This window comes from Nuphar pumila, chromosome 4 (genome assembly GCF_984573655.1).
Source record: "Nuphar pumila chromosome 4, dmNupPumi1.hap1.1, whole genome shotgun sequence".
In the NCBI taxonomy this organism is placed as follows: Eukaryota; Viridiplantae; Streptophyta; class Magnoliopsida; order Nymphaeales; family Nymphaeaceae; genus Nuphar; species Nuphar pumila.
The window spans coordinates 110,253,860-110,280,644 of NC_143252.1; the positions used below are offsets into that span (position 1 = coordinate 110,253,860).

General features: G+C 36.8%; 1 protein-coding gene across 2 annotated transcripts; it reads left to right on the top strand.

The window, feature by feature from the left end:
- The first annotated feature begins 2,431 nt into the window (after positions 1-2,431).
- Positions 2,432-10,552, top strand: LOC149840545 (sm-like protein LSM1A). 2 transcript variants are annotated; one of them, XM_090004468.1, is made up of 5 exons: positions 2,432-2,573; positions 9,581-9,649; positions 9,736-9,851; positions 9,938-10,000; positions 10,126-10,552. In XM_090004468.1, the coding sequence occupies exons 1-5, from the start codon at positions 2,513-2,515 to the stop codon at positions 10,201-10,203; spliced, it is 387 nt and encodes a 128-aa protein (XP_089860594.1). In that variant the 5' UTR covers positions 2,432-2,512; the 3' UTR covers positions 10,204-10,552. The 2 variants fall into 2 exon arrangements, with proteins under 2 accessions (XP_089860594.1, XP_089860595.1); XM_090004469.1 differs by having other exon boundaries at positions 2,488-2,573; positions 9,938-10,020.
- Positions 10,553-26,785: the final 16,233 nt, after the last annotated feature.

The following is a 26,785-nucleotide window of genomic DNA, read 5'->3' on the forward strand; positions in this document are numbered from 1 at the left end:
AGGGACATTCCCACCCTGCCTCTCCAAAGAAAAAAATTATTGTCCTAATGATTACCATGGTAGCCTTACACATTAGTGTTTGGGTTTAAATACCAATTACTTTTTATACAGTTCACATCAGTTTGAACTGTACCAAGCCCAGCGGAGCTCTAATATGGCTGCTCAACCTTGGTTTGAATTTGAGTCGAGCTTGAAAATGGTCCATCTAAACCAGGCCAGACTCAAACAAGTTTGCTCGAGTTTGGATAGGCTCGTGATGCAGTGCTTGACGGAGCAAAAATGGTTAATGGCATCAAAGGCTGTTGGGAATGGTTGTCAATGAAGTGATCTAGGTCTATGACGAACCTTAACGTACTTATTTAGAATGCACTACAGGATTTCCGAGCCAACCCGGGTATTAGAATGCAACACATGGTTTGCTCATGTTTGGTGCTTTTTAGATTTATGGTATGAGTACAGTGCATATGCATTTCATCTCTCTCTCTCTCTCATGCCCCAAAATTTCCCATATCTTGTGCTAGAAAAACCATACGGTGTGCTTTGAAGAAAGCTGTAAAAGCTTCCGTATATACTCTTGTATAAAATTCCCATGGATCTGAGATTCCTATGATTTTCTGTCATTAGGAAGAGGAAAGGTAAGGGAAAGACATAGCACTTGTTTGGATGGCAATCTGAAATCCTTCTTAGTTGGCGTGTGATTTTTCACCACTTAACAATGGCAAGAACACTATTGTAAGTCCAATGACAAATTAGGGTCCTTTTCAACCTATCCATACACACATGCAGTTCTGACGGTTTTCATTAGTGTTATTCATACACAATGATTATGAATAGCACTAATGAAAACAATGAACGAGACTACCAACTTATTAGGAGGAGAACAAAAGATTGTTTGAAACACAAAGCCTACATTGATTTGCTGCCAACCACATACTGTTATGCACATGCAATGTTAAAACGTATGGCTTGAATTATAGAGATTTTTGACATTTAATGAGTGGAAACCCTGGTTTAGGTGGTGGGGCATAAGAAAGATTGACATGGCTCGCTTCCATGCGATTAAAAGTCCTCAGCCACCACTTTACTTGTTGCTTTGGCCTTAAGGCAATGGAGGCACACACTTGCTGTTGAACTCTTGACATCCTTTAACTTGGAGGACTAAGGCAACTCACCCAGTCAAGTGTGTGGAGCACTTGTAAGTTTGATTTTTTTTTGTTTTCCATGAGGAACGGACAAACCTAATCACATTGGCTAAGCTTGTTGTACTTATGGTCACTTTCCCGATGGTGTAAGCCCGTGGCACCTTGCTTCGACACGAGCAAGAAACATAATGCTCTTGCCCTTTCTTATATGCAAGACATCCATGAGAATGAAACCCTAACCACCCGTGTAGCAGCCAAGATCTCTAACTAAGCCAAACTCCTTGGAGCTCTTGTGACCTGGATTTATGGACTTAATAAGAGTAAACCTACAATACTATTAACTCCTCAACCACAACTGTTCCAAACAACAAAGAATATGCCCAATGTGGTGAGACAGCTTCTCATATTTGAGTTGTATCCCTAAATCACAAAAAAACTAGGCGTGTCAACGGGTCAGATTTGGTTTGAACCTAGGTGAAACCAAACCCACACCTGATTTGAGATGATGGTATTGAGTCCGAACCCAGGTTAAGAGAAACCATACCTGGATCCTATAAGCATTCCATGAACCAGACCTCGACCATACTTGGTAAAATAATAATTTTTATCTTTTTTACATTGAAAATTTGTGGATCTTAGTTTGAACTCATGTCTGGTATGAAATTTCACAAACCATACCCAACCCTATATATTAATCGGATACTTCAGGTCCGACCCAAATTCCAATCGAACCTTCTTGTTTATCCCCAAAGTCTGGCCCTATAGAGTATTGTACGGGACCCATTGGCACCCCTAAAAAAACAGACTAATAAAGGCAAGAGGGAAAAAGGAGAAAAAAGGGAAAACAGATAAAGACAGAGAATCTACGTAAAGGTTGTGGAGGAGGACACACACCTAATGTGTTAAGGCTTTTACCCTCTTTGGTTGGCAACCTAGTTGGGACGCACATCCCCGTGGGCTCCGTCCAATCACTAGATTCTTGACACGTGGAGCGTGTGTAAAGTGGGGTAGACGGTTGCCTTTTATCACACACCGTGACCGCAGGAGAGGAAAACCCAACAGTCCTGCTTTGTTTGGAAAATGGCTTTGGGAAGACACGCTAAAGTTAAGCTTTTAAATAATAAGCTGACATCTTGCAAGTCAGATAAATTTACTCCAAACTATTGTTAGCTGGCATCATAAAAATGTGGGAACTTTATTTTTGAGTATTTTCGGAAGTGACCATACTAATAATTTTTCATTTGCTACATGACTCTTCGTATCTAAGCCAGCTTCTACAAGTAGAGCCCGGAGAGAAGCCTATATATATAGAGAGAGAGCATGGGTGATGGCTTTTTTTATATCAGAGCTTGAGTATCTCGTATTGGAAGATGTCTTGGGCTACTCTAGATGACATATTTCGATCGACATCCCTTGTTAGCTACCTTGATAGTAAGTTTTGAGCCTTTCTAAAGCCTTTCTCTTTTTGTTCTTTCTTGGATCTTTTATTGTCTGTTTTGTAAATGGGAAACCCATCAAAAGTTATGAACTTGGTTGTTTGGATGATGCTGATCTTCTTCTGGTTACTTGGTCTATTTTCTGAGTAGACTAAAAAATTCTAGGAAATGAGTTGATGGTTTGTGAAGATGAGAATTTGGGTTGTTGGTGTTGTGGATTTTGTAGTTTATTTTGTTGGTATTGGTGGGTGATCTTGTATTAGATTATATTAGTCATCCCAAATAACTCGATAATGAGTTATCGTTAGGTGGTTAAAGCTAACGTTATCGGATAACTCGATACTGAATTATCGTTCTTCACAAACTGTTAGATGGTTATCGCTAAAACTGACGCAGGCCATTTGGTCATACCGATATCCCTCTAATGATAACTACCAACCTACATTTGTGGCAATAGACCAGGGTTATCCGTCATCTGTAGAATAACGATCTCATCGCTTTTTCCTGTATTGTTAATAGTGCATATATTGTAACCTGTAGATCTAATGTAAAACAGAACATTCAAGAATAAAAGTTAATCGTTCTTTCTTTTGCCTGCTTCTCTTTTATCATGGTATCAGAGCCGCAAAGCGAAGGGAGGTTTTGGGTGTTGGGGGGAATTGGGTTGGTGGACAAAGGCTCTATGGCAGGAGGTTATGAATATGATTCTTGGGATTCAAAAATGGGTATGGGTATGACATTGGTGACATCAAAGGGAGGAGCCGTTTGATCTTGAAAAGGAAAAATATTTTCATAAAATTTAACATCTCTATCGACAAAAATCATTTGTGATTCAAGGTCATAAACTTTATAACCAACTTAACAATATGGATATCCTACAAAGATTCCTTATTTGGCACGTGTGTCAAATTTGTGGTTATGGTGGATGTTAAAGGCATAATATAAACAACCAAATGTGTAGATGAGCATAATTAGGCATTTGGTTGTATAACATATCATAAGGGGTTTCATCCATCAAGGGTTTGGAGGAAAGACGATTAATAAGGTATGTGGTGGTGAGAACACATTCCCCTCAAAACTTGAGTGGTAAATTGGATTGAAAACGGAGAGCCCGAGCGACATTCAACAAGTCACAATGCTTGCATTCAACAACACCATTTTGTTGTGGTGTTGCGACGCAACTGTGCTGATGATAGATGCCATTGTCTTTAAAAAAAAATTGCATGTATTTTGAAAAAAAATTGATTCTATTATCAAATTCTCCTCAAAACTTGAGTGGTAAATTGGATTGAAAACGGAGAGCCCAAGCGACATTCAACAAGTCATGATGCTTGCGTTCAACAATACTGTTTTGTTGTGGTGTTGCGACACAACTGTGCTGATGATGGATGCCATTGTCTTTAAGAAAAATTTGCATGTCTTTTGAAAAAAAATTGATTCCATTATCGGATCGAATGCTTAAAATGTTGGTTTGAAACTTATTGTGAATTAATGCGATGAAATTTCTGATAATATTGAATGTCTCCGACTTATACCTCATGACATATACCCACGTGCATCTGCTGTAGTCATCTGCGATGGTCAAGAAAAAATGAGCCCCGGATATAGAGGGAGTTTGATATGCATCTCATATGTCGCAATATAGTAACTCGAAAGGTTTAGAAGAAGATATAGTCTCATGAAGGAATGGTAACCTGGTTTGTTTAGCTTTATGACAAACAGAACAAGGGTCATGAGAAATTTTGTCATTAACTTTATTTGAATTGATAAGAACTTGAAGACGTGAATTTGATAAGTGTCAAAGACGAAGATGCTAAATAGAAGGAGATGCAGTATTCAAGGCATGGTTACTACCACCCTCAAGGATATAAAGGTTCTCTTGCAGCCTACCCGTTCCAATCGTCATCTTCGAGTGCGGGTCCTGAAAAACACAATGATCGTCATTAAACACAACGACACATTTCAAATCATGATTTAATTTGCTAATGAAAATAAGATTGAATTTGAAATGAGGAACATAAAGAACATTGTGTAAAGTAATAGTTGGAGTCAATGTAACACTGCCAGTATGAGTGACATGGGTGGATGTCCCATTAGGGAGACCGATGGGTGGAAAGGAGATCGACACTAGAGAAGAAAGATTGGATATGGAGTTTGTGATATGATCTGTTGCCCCTAAATCTATAATCCAACTCTGAGATGCAAACAAACAAATTGAAGATGCGGGTATATTACCTACAAGGTTGGCCATAGATGGAATATTTTGGTTACCTAGATTGACAATGGCCATAATCTTATCATATTGTTCTTTGGTAAGTTTAGGAAGAAGAGAACTTGAAACGGATTTTTCAGGTTCGTTACTGGGGGCACATGCATTAGCCTGGCTAGTGAAGTGAGCATTAGAAGAACTCCTTGGTCGGTTAGGAAAACTATGAAGATAATAGCATTTTTGCTTGATGTGTCCAAGATGTTCACAATGATCACATCTTGGTCTTGGATGCGTCTGGCCTATCTTTGATGTGTCGGCCTTGACAGGGATATTGCCTCGATCGACGGTCGCAATAGCTGGTTCATGTGATGGCATGAGACGAAGGTCGTGCTGTCGTTCATCTTGGATGATCAACGAGTATGCCTTGGATATACTTGGTAAGGGTGTCATAAGGAGTAATTGACTCCGGATGGCACTGAAGCTATCATTGAGGCCCATCAAAAATTGAATGAGCCATTCACGTTGTTGGAGATCTTGAATAACCCTCATGGTGCCACACAAGCATGGTGAAATCTCGATATATATGGACATTTTGTCCCATAATCCTTTTAGCTTGTTGAAGTACATGGTTATGAGAGATTGATCTTGCTTGAGATTGATTGTCTCCTGTTAGATTTGATATATCCTAGGAGCGTTTGATTGAGAAAACCCTTCGCGGAGCTCTGCCCAAACTTCAGCTGTGGTTTGAGCATAGATGACACTGGCTGCTAGATCTTTATGGATGAAATTGAGCAACCAGGATAACACCATATTATTGCTTCGCTCCCATATGACAATATTTGGTGATGAAGGTTCAGGTTTCGCGATGAATCCATCAAAGAAACGTAATTTATTTTTGGCACTTGGTACCATAACCGTAGCCCTACTCCATATCGACTTGTTGTCTCAAAAAGCTGTTGCGATACTAAGGATATCCCCAGATTATCTGAGTGAAGAAGAAAAAAGGGATTAAGCATCGACTCTTGGGTGTTCTTGGATGAACCAGTCCTGCTGTTGATGCTATTCGATGCCATAAAGAAAATGACGACGCACGATGGAGAGAAAAAAATGTGTGATGACCAAATCAACTAGTCTGGTGCGATGAATGACGCGAAATCAATGTCCCTTCTCTGCTTCTCTTTTATCAGATTAGGTGGGTACTTGGATGTGTTTTTCTTCTTTTCTTCAACATAGTATTGAATGCAGTCTATATTGTATGTTTTTCTAATTTTAATGTGGAACAGTTTCTGTTTCTTGGCGTTGGGGGTTTTTCCCCTCCCCCCAATTGGTTTTAAACTTCTAAATCTATTTTATGGTTCCCCACCTTTCTATTATCTTATGCGGATTAGTTGTTACCATGACTACATTTTGTTGATTTACTTGACCTTCTTTTATGGGGCCTTCCATGTGAATTCTGCATAGTTATTGAAAAGGAGGGTTTTGGTGCACTTCGTTCTAGTTTTGAAGTTACGTGTTATTGGATCTTTTGCATGCAATCTTTGGAGTGCATGTGGGGTATATGAGGCTTGTTAAATGCATGAACTGTGATATAACCTCTGTAAGATGTTATTCTTAGGATTCTTTTGTTTCCACATAAAGATCATTTTTTTCATGAGTGCATTCTCCTACTCTGCTATGATCATCACTGTTGTTGTCATTGTCATAGTTGTTATTAATTCCTTATATCAAAAGCAAAAATCCATTTTTTCTTTTTCGAATTTTGGTGGAGATGGAAGGAGGGATTTTCTTTCAGAATGAGTTTTCCTTATTTAGTCATCTTTGAAACAAGAGAGTGAGAGAGAGTACTTTTTTCAGTGTGATGTAGGTGTTTGTGTACAGTGACGTGTGATGCACCCCATGCTTCATTTTACTAAAAAATCAATTGGTTTTTGGTACGTGAAGATGTCTTCACGTTGGTTGCCTAAGGCCAGAATTTGGTTGCTCGGGTTGAGAGAGTGGCAATTTTATTGCTTACAACGGTGCAGGCTGAACCAAATTTGCATTTCTGTGACATTTATAGGACAAAAATTCTTTGCACAGTATGATATTAAATACTATCAAAATGAGGTGTCTCTCTCTCTCTCTATATATATATATATCACTGTCACTGATATCGCTGATATTTTGAAAATATCACGATATTATCGCCTATTTCAAGCTAGCCGATAATATCGGGAATATATGGCAATATTTTCAAAATATTGTGATATTTTTTGAGAAAAAAACTTTTTTTTTAAAGTTTGTATTTCGTATTTTTTTGTTTCTTTTATATTTTAAAACCTTTAAAACATGTTTCTTTATATTTTTTGAAAGAAAAATAATGCAAAAATTAGTATTTTCTTAGCTTTTTTGTTGTTATTTATATTTTTTCAATTTTTTAAACTCTCGAGAATTATCAACTTTTGAAAATCTCTCTGAGAAATTACCTTTAACGATATAGGTGACTATGATATATATTATATTCCAAAGGTCTCTAGGAAGATGAAAAAATACAGGATTGTATCAAGAATTATGTACAAAAACATGAGAATACCCTCAGGTTTTGCATGTATAGATATTAAAAGAAGAATCAATTTGATCCAAGTCATAATTCATATCAGATTAGCCAATATGTTAATAGAGGTAGAACCCGAGGAATCAACGAATTGCAGGCTAATGTATAAAAAAGCTTTCATTATGTGAACAGAAGACAACATTGTACACACCCACAAACACAAAAGTTTGGTCTTCTGTGGAAGTTTTATGACATTGTGGCAGGAAGGTGGGGCTCCACCTTCCATGCTTACAAGAGAAAATCTTGGGGCGTCTGGGATTGTCTTTAGGTGGAACTTCCAGACAATTGTTCTTCGTTAAGCCCGAAGGTTCCACTTTGTTTGTGCAGCTGCCTATGCACCCCTAGATAATGTTAGGGTTGCAAAGTGGGGTTGCACAACCATATCTAGATGATCACCCAAACTATGAATCTTGTTCCTATCTTTCACCTGACTGCACTTTTTATGATGGTTAAGCTTTAGAGCTGAACCAGATTGAAAATTGTTTCACTAGCGGTTGCTTGACAATTCATAGAGGATACTACTGCAGGAAGTAGCATACTGTGGTTCTTCCAGGATAGGCACATAGAGTCCTGTGACAATGTGGTATTTCAGGGGCAGTATTCATGTAATAGACAGAGGTACCACATTTACATAAAGAGCTTCCATTTCCCATGTAAACAACCAAGCACTGTAACTTTTGAATGCACATCACTTTCACCAAACAGATTTTTTTTTTAGTTTTTTAACCTTTTAGAGTAAACAAAAGATCTTGTTAGAGCTATTTTTTCAAGTTTCGAAGAAATTATTTTTTATGGAAAAATTCTATGTCACAGGGACTCTTCAACTAGGTGCCGCACCCGCACCCGATGTGGTCAACCTGACCCTGGGTGCAGTCAACACACCCAGGGTCATTTATGTCCAACTTTTGGACTATATATATATATATAATTTTTTATATTTTTGCCGCACCCCCGCACCCAAGTTTTTTGAGAGTGCCGCACCCACACCCGCACCCGCACCCATGTGACAGGAAAAAACTCCAAAAAGTTTCAAATGGAAGTCATGTCCCATATGTTCTCTTCAAAGGGTCAAAAAATCAAAGTGAAGGTATGTTTCTGATGTCTTTTCTCCAATTATGCATCTTTTCCCTATTCTTGTTAAGGTTTCATATGACTTTTGTAATATCAGAAGCGCATTGTATTCCTGTTCTCCTGATTTTGTAAATCACTTAGTTTACCCTATTTAGTTACTCTTTTTATTTTCCCCTACCATTTTCTAGTTTCTTAAATCTTTTGTCTAATAATGTTCTTAGACTTATCATTTCTAATTTACATATAGATAGGTTCATGAAAGAATTTGGGGAGGGTGATATGCATTTTTAAAGAAAAGGGATCACAAGGTAATTGAATCTCCTATGCTACATGTAATTCTTAAAATAACATGTATATTGACGACACCATTGTGTAATCATTTTTATAATTTCATATTGAGTATGAATTGTTTACAGATTGTAGTAAATTATTTATGTTTTTACATTTTAAGATATTGTAAAATTTTCTAGGCCTTGTGCTCTGGAACTTATTGAGGATCTACAAGAGAACTATTTTCTGGGTTCTTTTGATATTTTGTGGAGCTTTTAGCTGGTAGCATTCACAAGAAAATGCGGAGTGATGTGCATTGTCCTTAATTATGCTTGTCTCCTTGTAGCTTACTAAGTGTAGCCTTGTGCAATTATATCTCTTCTTTCTGCATTCTGCTTGTGTTAGGCTGCATATTCAAAAAGCCAAATATCTCTGCTTTTGCAGGTTTGACAACCATGAATAAGAGAAATGTAAATCCTGAACGTCAGGGGCTACCTCTATTAGTAACTTATAGTTATAACTTATAATGCATCTTTGGAAGAAGTGACAGAGAACATTAGCAATTCAAGCATGTGGACATTTTATTATGTAGTAATTAAGTTAACATGAACAAATTGATGACATAAGTGGAGATGTTGTCCAATATTATAGATGTTCTTTAGCTATTTGAGGTCCTGCAATTGCAAGACTGTTTTTGCATTTTTCTGGCAAGCCCCAAGAGGCTTAGTTGGTCTGCGATATGTTCTTCATCTTTTCCTTTTTCTGGTTTTGTTTCGAGAAGCGATCAATTTTGACTCCTGATTCTTGTAAATTTTCTCTCTGTATATATTGAGGTTTCTTAAACTCATTCATCTTACAGAGAAATTATTGGTCGTGTTAAGGGATGGACGCAAACTCAATGGTATTTTTCGGTCATTTGACCAGTTTGGTAAGAGTCTTCTTTCTCAAGCAACTATATGTTATATGGGCATGCATTTGATTTTTCTGCTCTTTTTATTCATAATTTTGTTGCAGCGAATATTGTGTTGGAAAGTTCTATTGAGAGGGTAATTGTTGGAAACCTCTACTGTGATGTTCCTCTTGGGTTGTACATCATTCGAGGTGAAAATGTTGTCCTTCTTGGAGAACTGGTACACGTCCTTCCTTTGCTTATTTCTTGTCTTAGTTGTCCTACCATCACCAATCTTATGCTCATCTTTCTTCTTTTATTTGGAAGGATGCAACCAAGGAAGAGCTTCCAGCGAACATGGTTAGAGTTTCAATTATGGAGATTAAGCAGGTGCATCTTCTTCTATGATGGTCAGGCACTAATTGCATTGACCTTCCAATTTGAAAATTTTTCCATATGGCATGATCTTGCCTAGACAACGACTGATGTTTATCAGGTCTTTTTTGGATTTGCAGGCCCAGAAAACAGAGAGAGAGGCTACTGACTTGAAAGGGTCCATGAGGAAGAGAATGGAATTCCTTGATTTAGACTGACAAGTACAAATCAAAATAGATTTTCATGGCGATGTCATCCACAAGTTTTCATCAGTGGATGGCAGGTTTGATTGTCCATTTTATTGGTTTATGTAGCATAAAATTAGGTTTTAGGCCATTGTTGTTGCTGGTCTTGGCTAGAACTGTTAGCGGTTTAGTATGAGAATACTTTAGAAAGAAAAAGTGAAAAAATGGGTGGGAGAAAGGACGCAGTCTTGTTGGAGCCTTTCTTTTTCCACTTTGTTGCTCCTCTCACCATTGTCCTTTCATTTCTGAGCTTTTAAGTGTCCTTGAACCTTCATCATAAATGACATCAAAAGGTTTTAAATACAGATTGATGTGGATTGTATTATTTCTGGTGCTGGCTGTCTTTTCTATAGATTACAAATCTTTGCCAGGGAGTTATGTCTTTGATGACTAAAAGATATGTGCATGACATGGACTTTAAATTTTGTTTATATTGGTGCTGTGGAATCTTACTTGGGCTACTCGATCCAACTCTGCCTGGTCCTCATTTGTGTGTGTGCATACGCACAGATGCATGTGCATACGCACAGATGCATGTGCATGAGAGAGAGATTTCTAATGATACTTTATTGCTAGCATCTATGTCACATGGACTTCACTTAGCGTACATATCATGTGTTGACATGACATGACTGTTAAAATGTATCATTCAACAATTGTAATATTATATATATTATATATATATAAAGGATAATACATATTCATATATGGTATATATGCATATGTATTATCCTAATTATATATATAAAATATATATTTATCTATTTATAGGCATAGGGGTAGTTTAGACATTTCACAGTTTTTATGCATATTCCATTTGGAATATGTTTGTAATTTTATTTTTAATTTTCTTTTTTATTTTTCCTTTTTTTTTGTGGTTTGCGCCACCTAGGGAGGCTCCCCAAAGAGTCGTTGGGGAGCCCCCAACGGTCACAAATGTGACCGTTGGGGGCCCCCAACGACTCCTTTGGGAGCCCTCTAGGTGGCTCCTCTCTTGTGTTATAAATAGGGGTCTCCCCCTTTGTATTTTTTACTCCTTGGAGGAGCTTATGCTCCATTGTATGAGGTTTATACCCTCTTCTTCCTTCTTCTTCAATAATATTCAACTTATGACTTTATGTCATATTTTTGCCCCTTGTGTGGGTTTATGTGTTAGCACATTATGTGCTTGTGTTGTTCCCTTTAATGGGTTTATTCGCACTTCATGTGCATGTGTATGAGTTCTTTATTGAACCTAATGTATTCAAAGCCACTTTTTAACAATGACATGACATTCGGTCACTATGGACGCTTCATTGATACCCTAAGGCACTTCATGGACATGGTTAAACCAGTTTTTACACACAGTCAACATTGTATCATTGGATTTATCTATTTTCTTTTATGATCTTTATTTCTTATTTCATATTCACTTGTTCTTTTTCTTTTAAAATTTGTCATTAATTAGATTACATTTCATTTTCAACTTAGTTTCATTATTCATGTTTCTAATTATAGTGATTTAGAATTGTTGTTTTACACACAGACACAGACATACATCTGTGCATGTGTTCGGCCCTGTCCATGTCCTAATTTTTTGTAAATTATCATATTTTACCAAGCATATCTGCATTGTATCCCATTCCCACATCCATATCCATGTGGCATAGGCTAGCATTACTTTAGGTATCATGGTACATACATTAGGCAATTAGATCCTAGAAATGGTATCAAGGAAAGATGTATGGAATGCTAAATTTATGCTATATGTTATTGTGGGTTTATATTAAATCTCTTACATGTGAAACATGTCATTTTTAATAAAAAAAATGAAAGAACCTTGAAGTTGGTTGATGTGCATGGAGATAAAAGGGCAACCATACTCAAATCTTCTTTTATTCACTTAAAGAAACTAAACTAAAATGACACATAGAAGTAGGAGCTGAATGACAATCAAGAGTGAAATCCAACTGAAACTAGAGTATTAGGGATTGGGTGATCCATAGTCCTACTGAGATTTAGAAGCAAATACCTAACAGAAGTGTAACTGTCTTGAAACCTCCATTTGTTGATCATGTTCTGTAAAATACTGTTCCTCTATGTTCCGAGAATTTAAATTGAAATGAAATGTTTTTCTTTCAAAATTAGTTCATATCATGGTCCCTTTTTTTTTTGGTTTCCCAAGGTTGATAATCCAAATCTAATCATTTAACAAGATAAGAATTTAGCTTAAGCTAAACTATCAGATTAATTTGTAGACCATTCTGGATGAAAAGGGTTCTGGTATGGGAATGGTCTAAATTACTGAATGTTTTTTGGGACAATTTACTGTTAGTGTTTAGGATTGGAACACCACTGCCTTGAGCATATCAAATGAAAAGATTATCTACTAATTGCAGTATTCAGATAAATGATCAAGTCTATTTGTCTTATCTCCACCCAAGGATGTTCATGTGTTTATTGGCAGAACAAGCCAAGTAGCTTCCATTGAGGAACGGAGCTATATGTTAGTGTGCTTGAATAACGAAGTGAAGCTTGCTAGTTCCTCAGAGATATGTGGCAAAGAGTGTTTCTGTTTGAACATGGCAATTATTGACATTGCAAATACAAGATCATCTGCCACTCTACCTTTAATTTGTCTGCAAGTTGTTCATTGATTTCTTATGGAAAGAATTATTTCTTGAAGCTAGGAAATGCTTCTAAGCATTTGAGAGTGCTGTAACTCAGTATCTTGATTTCATGTAGTATCTATAAGCCTGTGAATGGTGGTACTGCAAGCACCTGGGTTGTCAATTTGTGTAGAAGTGCATAAAATTGCATTAGGAGCAATACAATGATTCTTCTTTCCAGGAACATCATGTCATTAAGGATTCACTATCTCCCTATTCCAGGCATCCACCATGAGCGGAATTAACTTTACTAAGTCATTGTGTGAAAATAACATAGATATCCAACAAATCGTATAGCATATCATCTTTGACTGCATAGGCTAAGGAAATATGCTTATCTATGGGGCGTTGCTAACTTGCATGCAGGTTTTAGTCAAATTAGTATTGGTCATGTGAATGACCTTTGAAGCACTCTCCAGTTAGCTTGTGCATGAAGTCCTGTGCGGTATATGTTCTAACCAACTTGGCATTTACCTCCATCCTTTTGATATTCTCTTGGTTGGCTTCTCTATGGATGTCCTGAATTGATGCATCTTTTGAGATCCTTGTCTACAATCTCAATCTCATTCATTTATCTTCATTGTGGACTGACTTTGTCATTCATCATACACTATCAGAAGATTTATCTCATCTACTTTCTCTCTTTATGATGCTTCATTCTTATTTAAATAATGAGTCATGTACTCGGAGGAAACTGTATTAAGTACTACAGTTTTTTATACTTCTAAGGTTCATAAGAACCCATTCATAGGCCTGGATTAGATAAAGTAGAATAGTTGCTTTACCTTTATATCAATTATTACATATGGATTTGATAGCAGACTGGTGAGTGAATTCAGACCAGTTATTGTTCAATGCCCCATTACTTATGCTAATCATGCACTTACTGGGGAAATTATTTGGGGGAAGAGTTTTTTACAAGTTTGCTTCTTTTTCTACTATCTTCTGTTGTTCGCATCAGAGTCTCAGACATTGAATAGGAGTGACTCATCCTTTAAGAGAGCTTCCACCATCTCCCTTTTATCTTCTTTCTGTGCTCATGTTTCATCATGGGTATTGTCCTTCAGTCTTGATTGTGATTGTCTAGCTGTCTTTTACAATGTTACATTCATCTTCATTTTCCACATTATGGGTACAATCTGCTCTGAAAGACTTTATAGTGAATCAGTTACCCAATGTCTTGTTAATTTTGCTCTTTTTTCCCTCTAAGCAAATCTGGAATTGATGATTAGCCCTCTACATTGATTTTCACCATTAAAGGTGTCAAATAACATACTTTTGCTTGAAAGGCATCTATTCGGAAAGGTTGTTTAGTTTATGAAAGTGCAAGTGGAGAATTAGCTTGAATGTTTCGATAAATTTGTTAAAATATTTTCAATGGATCGAAATCAATTTGAAACATCAAGCTGGTACTTTACAAATTTCTTTTAACGAAAAAATGGCTGAACTTGTTAAAGTTCATTGGAGTTGTTAGATCTTTTTGGATCTGGCAGTTAAAGATGCAATCCTAAGATTTGTCAATGATATGGAGGAAATTTATGTATATGGTAACAGTAGCCTATTTTGTATGGACTATAACAGCTGCATGGAAAGTTGTTATCCTTTGAGAAAATACTGCAATCTACCAATAAAAAGAGGAAAATAGACTATGAAGCAACATGGCATCAGAAAATAATCTATTAGCTTTATTTATCAAAATACAGACCTTAACAAGAATTAAAGAACACCAGTTCTGTGACCATAAACTTTATTATGATTTTCTATTCTTTATAATCATGCTCAACTACAACCGTGGACCTCGTTGGGCTTTATATTATCCACAATCTAGCAACTAATAAGATTGACTGCATTTTGTTTCAAAAAAAGAAAAAAATAGGAAAGAACAAGAAAACTTCATGAATAAATTCTTGATGAAAAGCCTATAATTTCTAAGGTGCCCACCACTTGAGGAAAACTCACTTTCTCAAGGGACCCAATGTTCCTTACTGAAAGCAGAAGATGAAGCTATTTGCTCCCCAACATAATGCAGTTAGGCATATCTAGTGCTTGGTCTAAAAAATTCCTCATCAGCAATATGTTTGTCAATGACCTGATGCATTTGATAATGAAAGTATTGCACTTTTATGATCATGTATTCATGTGTATTCACCATTTGAGGAAAGGTCGCTTTACTTAGTGATATGACATTCCTTACCATAAGCAGAAGGGAACCTACTTCAGTGCAGCTGTACAGGCCATCCAATTGTTTGGTGGTGCAGGGATCCACGTTAGACTGTCTTCATCCATCATTCTTGATATGATGAATTTTGTTAGCAAAACACATCCTTAGAGATCCTTTTGGCTTCTCGGAACACACCAGTGTGGTGCTAACTTGTGCCTTCTAAACCACAAGTGAGAATCCACTAGTGTTGAGAATAAAAATGCTTATCACCATTTGATAACTCATTTCCCAATACAAAGCCATTCTCTTGGGGTTGGATGGAACAAGTTTCATGAGCATACTCTGAATTGAAGACATAAACATGGTTCCTTTTCCCTGATAAGCAAACAAATGTGAGTTGACCTATAGATGTAAACTACATAGCTCATTTAATGGAAAACATGTTTTCCATTGTGGTATTATGATATTTAGTTACATTTTTTTTCCCTTTATGAACATTAAAATCTATAGCACACAATGCACTAAAACTTTCTCATAGGCTCTTATCTCTAAACAACTCGATCCAAAGTGTGCTTCCTAGTTAAAAAAATATGAAACACCTGTTAATACATCTGTTGGGTATAAGTAGATAAAGCTTACAACTATGACTTTTTACCACAGTATGATAAGGTCAATAAATACCAAGTATTTGCCCCATGGTGCGTTCATGTACACTCTCAAAATGGTTTCGTCAAGGTCGACTTTGTTGTGCATTCCTGTTCACATAATATCCATCAACTCGGTCATCTTGTCAATCTCTTATCCTTGAGATTTAATGATGATGGCTATATTTGTGCCAAAAAGAAAATGAGGGAAAAAACAAACAGAAGGTGAACTTTCATAAAGGAAAGCTTAGAGAGGGAATCTTCCACTTATGAAAACTCCCTTTCTAAAGGGACCCACCATTCTTTACTGAAATCTGAAGGTGAACCTGGTTCGCTAATCATGCCTAACATGTGCTTGGTGTATAAAAAAAGATCCACATAGGTGATGCGGTCGGCAATGTGATGCATTTGTTCTTGTGTTGCTTGCAGACGTAAAGCAATCCTGCATTATACAGTGCTTGGTGTATAAAGATCCTCATAGATGTGTTCAGCGATGTCTGTTATGATGCATTTGATCGTGTCACACACATAAAGCAATCATGCGTTACATCTAGTGATTGGTGTATAAAGATCTACATAATCCATGTGTTTGTCTATGTTGTTATGATGCATTTGTTCTCGTCTCACATGCAGACATAAAACAGTCATGCATAACCTATAGCGCTTGGTGTATAAAGATCCACCTAGGTGATGTGTTTGTGGATGTCTATTATGATGTGTTTGGCTTTGTGGCACTTGACAGATTCACAAGTAAAGAAAACTCGCTTTTCTTTACTTGCACAGCATTCCCTACCATAAGCAGAAAGTGAACCTACTTTACTAATCCATACTGCACGACGTTTGGTAACACAAAAATCAACCTATCTGTGTGTTCATCTATGTGAACGGGACCAGGGTTGATGATGATAATTAGTGATGGAATCCAAAGCTTATATAATCAATTTAAAAATGTTTCTGTGGAATGTAAAGGAATTTCGATCTTCCTAACAAATATAACTTGTGAATTCCCCAGTAAAAAGGTAATTGATTGTGTGAGTTTAATGAAAGATGTTTCATGAGAATACTCAACCAAGAAATCAATGATATAACATAGGCTATATTGAGGAAACGCTCTCTTCTCAATCCAAACACACTAAATATGTTCCGCTGGGTCGAACCAAGCGGCTGCTGCGTGTGGTTATCAAACCCAAGCGATTGATTCAGTCAGTTATGTTCAAAGATGGGAACTTGACTGGGTATGATGACTAATCGGTCCAAGCTTGGCCAAGTAAGCACTACTTGGAAGGATTCAACCCAGTCATGCTTTCAGATGGCCAAGGCTATGTTCTGTGGGTTCAGTACTGAACCTTGGACTATAATTTATTCTTTCAAGATCTTAATTCAAAGCTCAGGATTCCTCTGTTAGAAAAGGGATACTGGAGGGAAAGTAGGAGAATTGGCCGTTGGTGAACAAGAGAAGGGATGCAAATGGGCCAGATCCAGGATGGAGGTTTTGCAATTTTTGACAGTTTCAGATCTGACTTCCCCATGTATTTAGCTGTTCTGGATCCAACTCGTTTGCATCCCTAAACAAGAGAGTCCAAAACAGGAACGCATCTGCTTTCAATAAACGATATAAGGATGTTATCTTGTAATAATCAAGTAACAAGCACCAAAGGCCTCTCAAGTTTTCAACCTAGTGCCCTGCTCCCAAACAAGAGTAAGGGAGAGATTTTGAGCCCTTTGAAGCGTGTCTATTTAGGGATGTCCGTGGACTGGGGGAAAATGAGGCCCCACCTGCCTCGCCCCGTTTGGAGCAGGGATGAAGGTTAAAATCAAAACCCATGCAGGAATGGACTTACACTTTCCCCCGCCTTGCCTCGTCCCTAATCCCTATTAGTAAAATAACTAAAATACCTTTAGGGATGGCAGTGGATCGGAGAGAAACGGGGCCCGCGCTGCCTCGCCCCGTTTGGACTAGAGATGGAAGACATGAAGCGGGGATGAAGGTTAAAATCAAAACCCGTGCGAGGATGGAGGGCAGAATTTTGAGACGGAGCGGGGGTGGAGACCTTATCCCCTGCCTCTGCCCTGGTCCACTGCTACCCCTATGTCCATTCCCTACCAAAGCTCTTCTCACAATCAGGCAAGTTTTTTCAATTTCTTGCCCAATTGCTGATCCAAACTTCCGGAAAAGGTCAAGGTGGAAGCTGGATGTACTCTCCAGTGGCCAACCGCAGGACTACCAATGTGTGGTTGGTGATGAGGGGGGCAGATATTACTTTTACGTGGAAATCATTCACATATTTGTCCTGAACACCTTGTTGCTGTAGAGATTCTTATGTCAGGTTGGACCACTCTGCTAAGATACTCCATAGAAACAACATCAATAATTTAGCTATGAACTTGTCTTCTTCTGCAATAGACTAGCTTGCTTCTCCACCTAAGAAAAATGATAAAATTTCTCTTCATCAATGCTGTAACAGTCAAAGCAAAACTCTGTCATCAAAGCCATGATGCTATCATGCTCCTTTAAGGGTCATTGTCTTAATTCTTAAATCATGGTACTTGTCTGGATTCAGGTGTCCAAGGGTCTCAGATCCAAGAAAACCTTAGATAAGCCTTTGATCTGGATTTGTATGTCGGAAATGCTTAAACAAGGCCTACAATATTTGCTCCTTGGCCATTCTTTCTCATTGAGGATATCAAACCCAATTGTAGCATGGTAAAATCATGACTAAAACTTTTGACACCCTTTAAAGTAGATAAATGCTTCTGTAACACTGTGTATCAGCACCCAGAAGCACCTCTCTATGAGAAGAATTGCGCTTCCAAAGTGTGAAGGAAACTCACTTTCCTCTCACTTTCTTTTCATTTTCTACTCATCTTTCTTTTGATTCCCACTCGCTTCCCTCTTGTTTGTTGTGTTTTTTATGTTATTATTTATTTTGTTTGCTTTCTCCTTGCTTCCCACTTGTCCCCCTTGTTTCCTTCACGTTTCCTTTTTCGCTTTTCACACGCTTTCACAATCACTTCCAACACCAATTTTGTTTTTTAAGAGAAAAAATGAAGCGGAATTCATTTACTTTTTAACACTCGCTTCTCCGCTTCTGCTTCATGCATCGCTTCCGTATCCATGTTGCTTCCTAGTAACTATGATCAGCACCAACATTGCGACCTGCATTATGTTGTTTTCCTTGGTTTATTTCTAAAGTGAAATGTAGTAACTTAACGGGACGAAAACATATAGGTTTGGGCTTCAAACTCTAAGGATGTGTTATTACCTCAGTTCTCAGAACTGAGGAACTCATCTGGCCATGCCAGATTCCAAGCAAGGAAGCCCGATATCCTCCAAAATGCACGACTCTCTAAATGTGTGTGTGTGGAGGTGGGCTCGGATCTGAGATTCGAGGCAATTAAACACAGTCTAAATTAATTAGAATGACAAAAGGTTTATGGGTAATTTGCTAGATGAGCTTGACTGAGGACAAGGTTGTTGAGGATGGATAAGAAGGGTCAATGCAACAGCTGAAGTGTAAGGGTTTTTTTTTTCTACCAATTGAGAAAAAAAGAAAGAAAAAAAGGTGGATGTACAAATCATCACTCCTAGTTTTCCTAGGAAAACAAGCATTTTCACCAAACTAAACTTGCACGACTCTATTCCCCCAATGATGCTACTAGTGAAGAAGACATAACAAGAAGGCCCTTAGGTGTGATCATGATTGTTATTTTGAATTTTTCAGTTTTTTTTTCTAATCCTGCATAATGGATAACCAGTCTTGAGAAGCTAGTTCAAGTCGTTCCATTGAATAGCCCTTGTTTGGTCCATATCTATTGGCAATGCTCTTGCAAAAGCATGGATGACCAGCCTTGACACAATAGTAGGAACCCCATATAGTCCTTGTCAGTTTATTGTTTGAATTAGTGAACGATTTCTAGGTTTTGTCATAAGCCTAATTGGTTACTTTCCATTACTAAAATCAATGGTTCAAACCACACTCAAAGATAGCATTTCCTATTTATATAGGAACTTCAGTACAAAAAACAGTGGCGTCTCCAAATACATCGTGCAATTTTTTTTTTTTGTAACAGGTTCGAGTCAAATTGCAATGATCTGAAACACTTATTTTTATCCACTTGAATGCCACTTTAATGGAATGGTGACATTCTGGAGTTCTACGTTGGTCACCATATCACTGACCATAAAATTTATGTCCTGCAAGTATAGTTATCTGACATGCTAAAGTTAAAGACAGCCCATATGAGGTTTCTGCAAATTAAACAGCCATTTTCTGTTTAAGGCTTCCCACCACTGTTTAGTGGCGCCAATGCAGCACCTGTTGCTACTGAAAATCTTCAAACTCTAAGGACCTTCCACCGGTCTCGGCCTATGTCACAGAGACACGGACACGAACTGTGACTCATTCTCTCTGCTGCAGAGCTAACACTTATGTGAGTTTTTCAATATTTTCAAATATAAGGCATGAGGACACAAACTTTCTATTTTTTAACTAATTATTTTTATATTTGAATATAAAAAAAATATATACTATTAAAAATTATCAAGAATAATAAAATATTATCTGTATGTGTCATGAGCGTGTCACATGTTGTGTCCCATATCATATCATGTTACTAGCCACAGGGCGAAAAAATGACATGTCCCTCTGACATAGGTCTGGGCACTTAAATATATAAGCTAGGCTTTTGATCCCACTGCACTGAAGGAAATGCCTTTTTCTTTGATTGGGATATTAATAGAAATAAGCTGATTTTCCTAGTTAATCAGATTGATTATAAGAGTGCACTCATGGTTGTTAAGTTACTGAACAATGCTTAAAAAAGGCTTTTCTTAGGTTTTAAAATGACAAACCAGAGATGAAAGCTACAAATCTATTGACTGATGAGATGACAGAGAAAAGGAGGAAACTTATGAGGAAAAACAACAGTGCATCATGACAACATTATCAACTTTACATGATTTGGCACTATTCCTAATTTCTTTACCAATATCTATCTAGTATTGCTTCAACAAACACAGCAAAACAAGAGCTAAAGAACACATATAATTCATTGGAGGTTGACATTGTTGTGCTTCTTTTGGATACTGATGTATCATTAGCCCAACTTTGAAGAATGTGAGGTGTGCATTCAGTGGAGTCTGAGGTCTTTAATGTTTGAAGGGTTTCCATCTCTTAAAGCTTTTATGCTGTCCTCACTACAAGAAAACATGTCATTATTGACCAAAAAAATAGTAATGATAAATTATCATCATCACTAATAGTTTAATCCCAATAACATATAATGTCCTAGTGAAAATATCTATTGCCGATGATATTTTATCATTGCTCTTATGCCGTCGGTAATATAAATAGGAGGAGGTGGGAAAGAGATATTGTTGATAATGTTATTGTCAATTTTAAATTATGATGATAATTAATCATCGCTAAAAATCTTTTATAGTTACGACGATAATTAATCGTCGCCGATTATAAGATGATAATTATCATTGATTTTAATAAATAGCCAACTATAATTATCGTCAACATAAAATTCTATAGCCGACGACATTTATCATCGGTTTTAAATTAACATAGCCAACAATACTTTATCATCGGTATTAGTAATGTAACTGACGATTGTTATTGTGGGCTATATATAGTACTAAAATCGCGACAATCATTGTGAAAATTCATTACGTGTGAATTTCGTTAAGAGTTTTGCATTTGTAGTTGCAAAGTGTACTTTCGATGCGAAAATCATGAAAAGTTTGCGGAATTGATGGATTTTTACATGCAGTCGACTTTAAGAGATGCAAGTTTCCATTTTAGCGTGCAAATTTACTTGTATATATAAGGTTTGTGTTCGCTTTTTCATTTTTTTTGTTTGTATATTTACAAAAATTTTGCGCCATTGATTTTCAAGCCTTAAAAGATCCTTCTTATACATTGTAATCAGATGATCCAAGAGTCTTTTTCTATAAAACCATTCATCTAAATTGCATCCATATAGTCAAATTTTAGAAAAGAATAAAAAAAACTATGAAAATCTCGGTGCATGCCAGTTCACATATTTGACTGTTAGTTGCCCTGGATCAAAAGAAAAGTAACAAAACATGTAAATTGGTATTAACAGAGACTTTCATAGTTTTTTTTTGCAAATCTAACCCTATAGAAGCATTCAGTGTGGTCCATTTGCTTGGAATCGAATATTGGATCATCGTAATCAGAATAAGAAATGTGATTTTTTATGCTTGCATATTTACAAAAATTTTGAGTCATTGATTTTCAATCCTTAAATGATCCTTCTTATACATCGTAATCGAATGAACCAAGAGTATGCTTCTATAAAACCATGCATCTAGATCACATCCGTATGGTGAAATTTTATAAAAAAATAAAAAACCTATGAAAATTTTGAAGCATGTCAGTTTACATATTTTAGTTACCCTAAATCAAGGGAAACTGAAATATGTAAACTAACAAAATATGTAAACTAGTATGAATTGATATTTTTATAGGTTTTTTTTATAAATCTAACCTTGCAGATACATTCAACGTGGTCCATTTGCTTGGAATCGAATATTGGATCATCGTAATAGGATCAAGAAATGTGATTTTTTATGCTTGTATATTTACAAAAAATCTAAGTCATTGATTTACATTCCTTAAAAGATCCTTCTTATACATCATTATGGGATGATCTAAGAGTCTACAACAACAACAACAACAACTACGCCTTCATCCCAAAACAATTGGGGTCAGCGATATGAACCAAAAAAGAAATTCATTTTGGGTCTTCCACATGAATCCTTTTCCTCCAATCATTTCTATCCAACGCCATGTCCTCGGTGAGGTTCAAAGCATTCATATCCTTTCCTATCATCTCCATCCAAGTCTTCCTAGGCCTACCCCGACCTCTTTTAACTAATATATTTTCCCATTTCTCCAACCTTCTAACTGGAGCATCATTAGGCCTTCGCCGAATATGTCCAAACCACCGTAAACGATTCTCTCGCATCTTATTTTCAATGGGTGCAACACCTACCTTCTTACGTATCTCTTCGTTCCGAATCTTATCTTTTATTGTATTTCCACACATCCATCTAAGCATCCGCATCTCAGCTACACTCATTTTTTGAATATGATGTCTCTTGGCAGCCCAACATTCCGTACCATATAGTAAAGCGGGTCTAATAGTCGTCCTATAAAACTTTCCCTTCAACCGCAATGGCATTCTACGATCGCACAACACTCCAGTAGCACTTTTCCATTTCAACCACCCAACCTTTATCCTATGATTTACATCTCCATCAATTTCTCCATACTTTTGAATGATGGATCCCAAATATTTGAAATAATCATTCACCGGTATATCTTGCTCACCAAGCTTCACTACACTCCCATCACTACTTCGTTGCTTACTAAACCGACATTCCATATATTCAGTCTTACTCTTACTCAACTTAAAACCTCTAGCTTCCAATGTCTGTCTCCATAATTCTAACTTAGCATTAACCCCAGCTCTAGACTCATCAATCAAAACAATATCATCAGCAAACAACATACACCACGGTACATTTTCTTGAATTGATCTCGTAAGCTCATCCATCACTATTGCAAATAGGAAAGGGCTTAAAGCAGATCCTTGATGTAACCCAACCGTTATCGGGAAATTGGTTGTCACCCCTCCACAAGTGCGGACATTGGTTACTACTCCTTCATACATATCTTTAATTATACTAATGTACTTGAGAGAAACACCTTTCTTCATCATTGTCCACCAGAGAACGTCCCTAGGTACTCTATCGTATGCCTTCTCTAAATCAATAAAAACCATATGCAAATCTTTGTTCCTCTCTCTATATCTTTCAATAAGTTGTCTAAGAAGATGTATAGCTTCCATAGTTGATCTTCCAGGCATAAAACCAAATTGATTCTCCGATATCATGACAACCTTCCTCAACCTAGACTCAATCACCCTCTCCCAAAGTTTCATAGTATGACTCATGAGTTTTATACCACGATAGTTTGTGCAATCTTGTATATCACCCTTATTCTTATATAAATGCACCAAAGTACTCTTCCTCCACTCATTAGGCATCTTATTTGTTCGCCAAATCAAGTTAAAAAGATTTGTCAACCATTCTAAACCTTTCTCTCCCAAGCATTTCCAAGCCTCGATAGGTATACCATCTGGGCCAACTGCCCTTCTTGATTTCATTTTCTTCAAAGCCTCTGCAATTTCTTTCTTTTGAATCTTGCGCATGAAGTCACGATTTATCTCATGAAAAGGAATGGAGAAGTCTCCAAGATCTTGAGCATGACTATCATTAAATAGCTTATCAAAATAATCTTTCCATCTCTCCTTAATCTCCTCATCTTTGACTAAAACCCTTTGCGTTTCATCTTTGATACATCTAACCATACCCAAATCCTTCGATTTCCTATCTCTCATCTTTGCAAGCCTATAAATATCCTTCTCGCCTTCTTTGGTATCCAACTTGTCATAAACCTCCTTATATACCTTAGCCCTCGCGTTTCGAACAACTTTTTTAGCTTCCTTCTTTGCTATCATATACTTCTCCAAATTCTCATTATCACGACTCTTACTTAGATTTCTATAACACTCTCTTTTAACCTTAATAGCTAATTTGACATCCTCGTTCCACCATGATGTATCCTTACCTAGTGGTGCACCGCCTTTAGACTCACCCAATACCTCCTTAGCTACTTTTCTCATACCACCCGCTATCTTATTCCACATTGATTCTGAATCCTCCTCGAGACACCAATCAACTTCCTTAACTACCTGCTCTACAAACATTCCTTGTTTAGCTCCTTTCAGTGCCCACCACTTAATTCTAGGATCTATCCTATGTCTATCCCTTTTGCGGCATTGTCTAATTCTAAGATCTAAAATTAAGACTCTATGTTGTGTAGCTACACTTTCTCCTGGTATAACCTTACAATCGATGCAACAACCCCTATCTCTCTTTCTAAGTAGGAAAAAATCTATCTGACTCGTATTAACCCCACTTTTAAATGTTACTAGGTGAGACTCCCTCTTCCTAAACCAAGTGTTTGCTAAGATCATATCATAGGACAAACAAAAATCTAAAATCCTTTCTCCACTTTCATTTCTTTCTCCTATACCATAGCCTCCATGGATATTCTCAAATCCATCCCTACTAATGCCTACATGTCCATTAAGGTCACCGCCGATGAAAAGCTTTTCTCCATAAGATGTCTCTTGTACTACTCCATCTAAATCTTCCCAAAATTGATGCTTAATGGAATCATCTAAACCTACTTGAGGTGCATAAACACTAATAATATTAATAATATCCGTACCTAATACTAATTTAATAAGTAAAATTCTATCACCCTTCCTACGGACCTCAACTACATTATCTATAAACTGACGACTCATAACAATCCCTACTCCATTCCTATTCCTATTTATTCCTGTATACCAAATCTTATATCCCCAAGGTTCTATCACTTTAGCTTTCTCACCTACCCATTTGGTCTATTGAAGACATAAAATATCAATCTTTCTCCTACACATAACATCTACTAACTCTACCAACTTACCAGTTAAAGACCCTATGTTCCAAGTGGCTAACCTAATTTTATGGTCTTGGACTAACTTCTTTACCCCCACCCGTCCAACAAAGTGAGGGAACCCTTGCCTATTTGACACCACACCCGGGCGCCGGTGTGACGCGTCGCTTCTGGGCGACGACCTAGCAACCCTTGCACATTTATCACTGCCTCCAGGCCTAGAGAGTACAGCGCGTCGCTCAGTAGGGAACGCCCCAACGAAATTCTCATATTGGTTCATTTTCATAGGATATGACAGTTTTTATGCTGGCTGTCACAGGCCTACCGCAACCCTCCTCCTTTATCCGGGCTTGGGACCGGCAGTGTATAACTACACAGGCGGAGTTAGAGTCTCTTTCTATAAAATCATGCATCTAGATCACATCTGCATGATAAAATTTTAGAAAAAAATACTTGTAAAAATCTCAGTGCTCGCCAGTTTACATATTTAGTTACTCTGGATCAAGGAAAACTCGAATATGTAAACTAACTAAATATATAAACTGGTATGAAGCATATTTTTTATAGGAGTTTTTTTGCAAATCTAACCCTGTAGATGCATTTGGTGTAGTCCATTTGCTTGGAATCGAATATTGGATCATCGTAATCAGATAAAAAAATATGATTTTTTTGCTTGCATATTTACAAAAATTTTGAGCCATTGATTTTCAATCCTTAAAATATCCTTCTTATACACCATAATCGGATGATCAAAGAGTCTATTTCTATAAAACCATATATTTGGATCACATATGTGCGATCAAATTAAAAAAAAAAAGACTATGAAAATCTAGGTGCACGCCAATTACATATTTTAGTTACCTGGATCAAGGGAAAATGGAATATGTAAACTGGTATGAATCCATATTTTTATAGGTTCTTGCAAATCTAACCCTGCAGATGCATTCAATGTGGTCCATTTGCTTGGAATCGAATATTGGATCATCGTAATCAGATCAAAAACTATTATTTTTTATGCTTGTATATTTACAAAAAATCTGACCCCTTGATTTTCAAACCTTATACATCATAATTGGATGATCCAAAAATCTGTTTTTATAAAATCATGCATCTAGATCACATCATTATAGTGAAATTTTAGAAAAAATAAAAAAAGCCTTATGAAAATCTTGAACATATTTTAGTTACCCTGAATAAAGGGAAATTGGAATATGTAAACTAATAAAATATGTAAACTGGTATGGACCAAGATTTTCATAGTTTTTTTTAAAATCTAACCTTGCAGATGCATTCAGCGTTGTCCATTTTCTTGGAATTCGAATATTGGATCATCGTAATAAGATCAAGGACTATGATTTTTTATGCTTGTATATTTATGAAAATTCTGAGCCATTGATTTTCAAGCCTTAAAAGATCCTTCTTATACATCATAATTGGATTACCCAAGAGTCTGTTTCTATAAAACCATGCATCTAGATTGCATCCATATGGTGAAATTTTAGAATAAAATAAAATAAACCTATGAAAATTTTGATGCATACCAGTTTACATATTTTA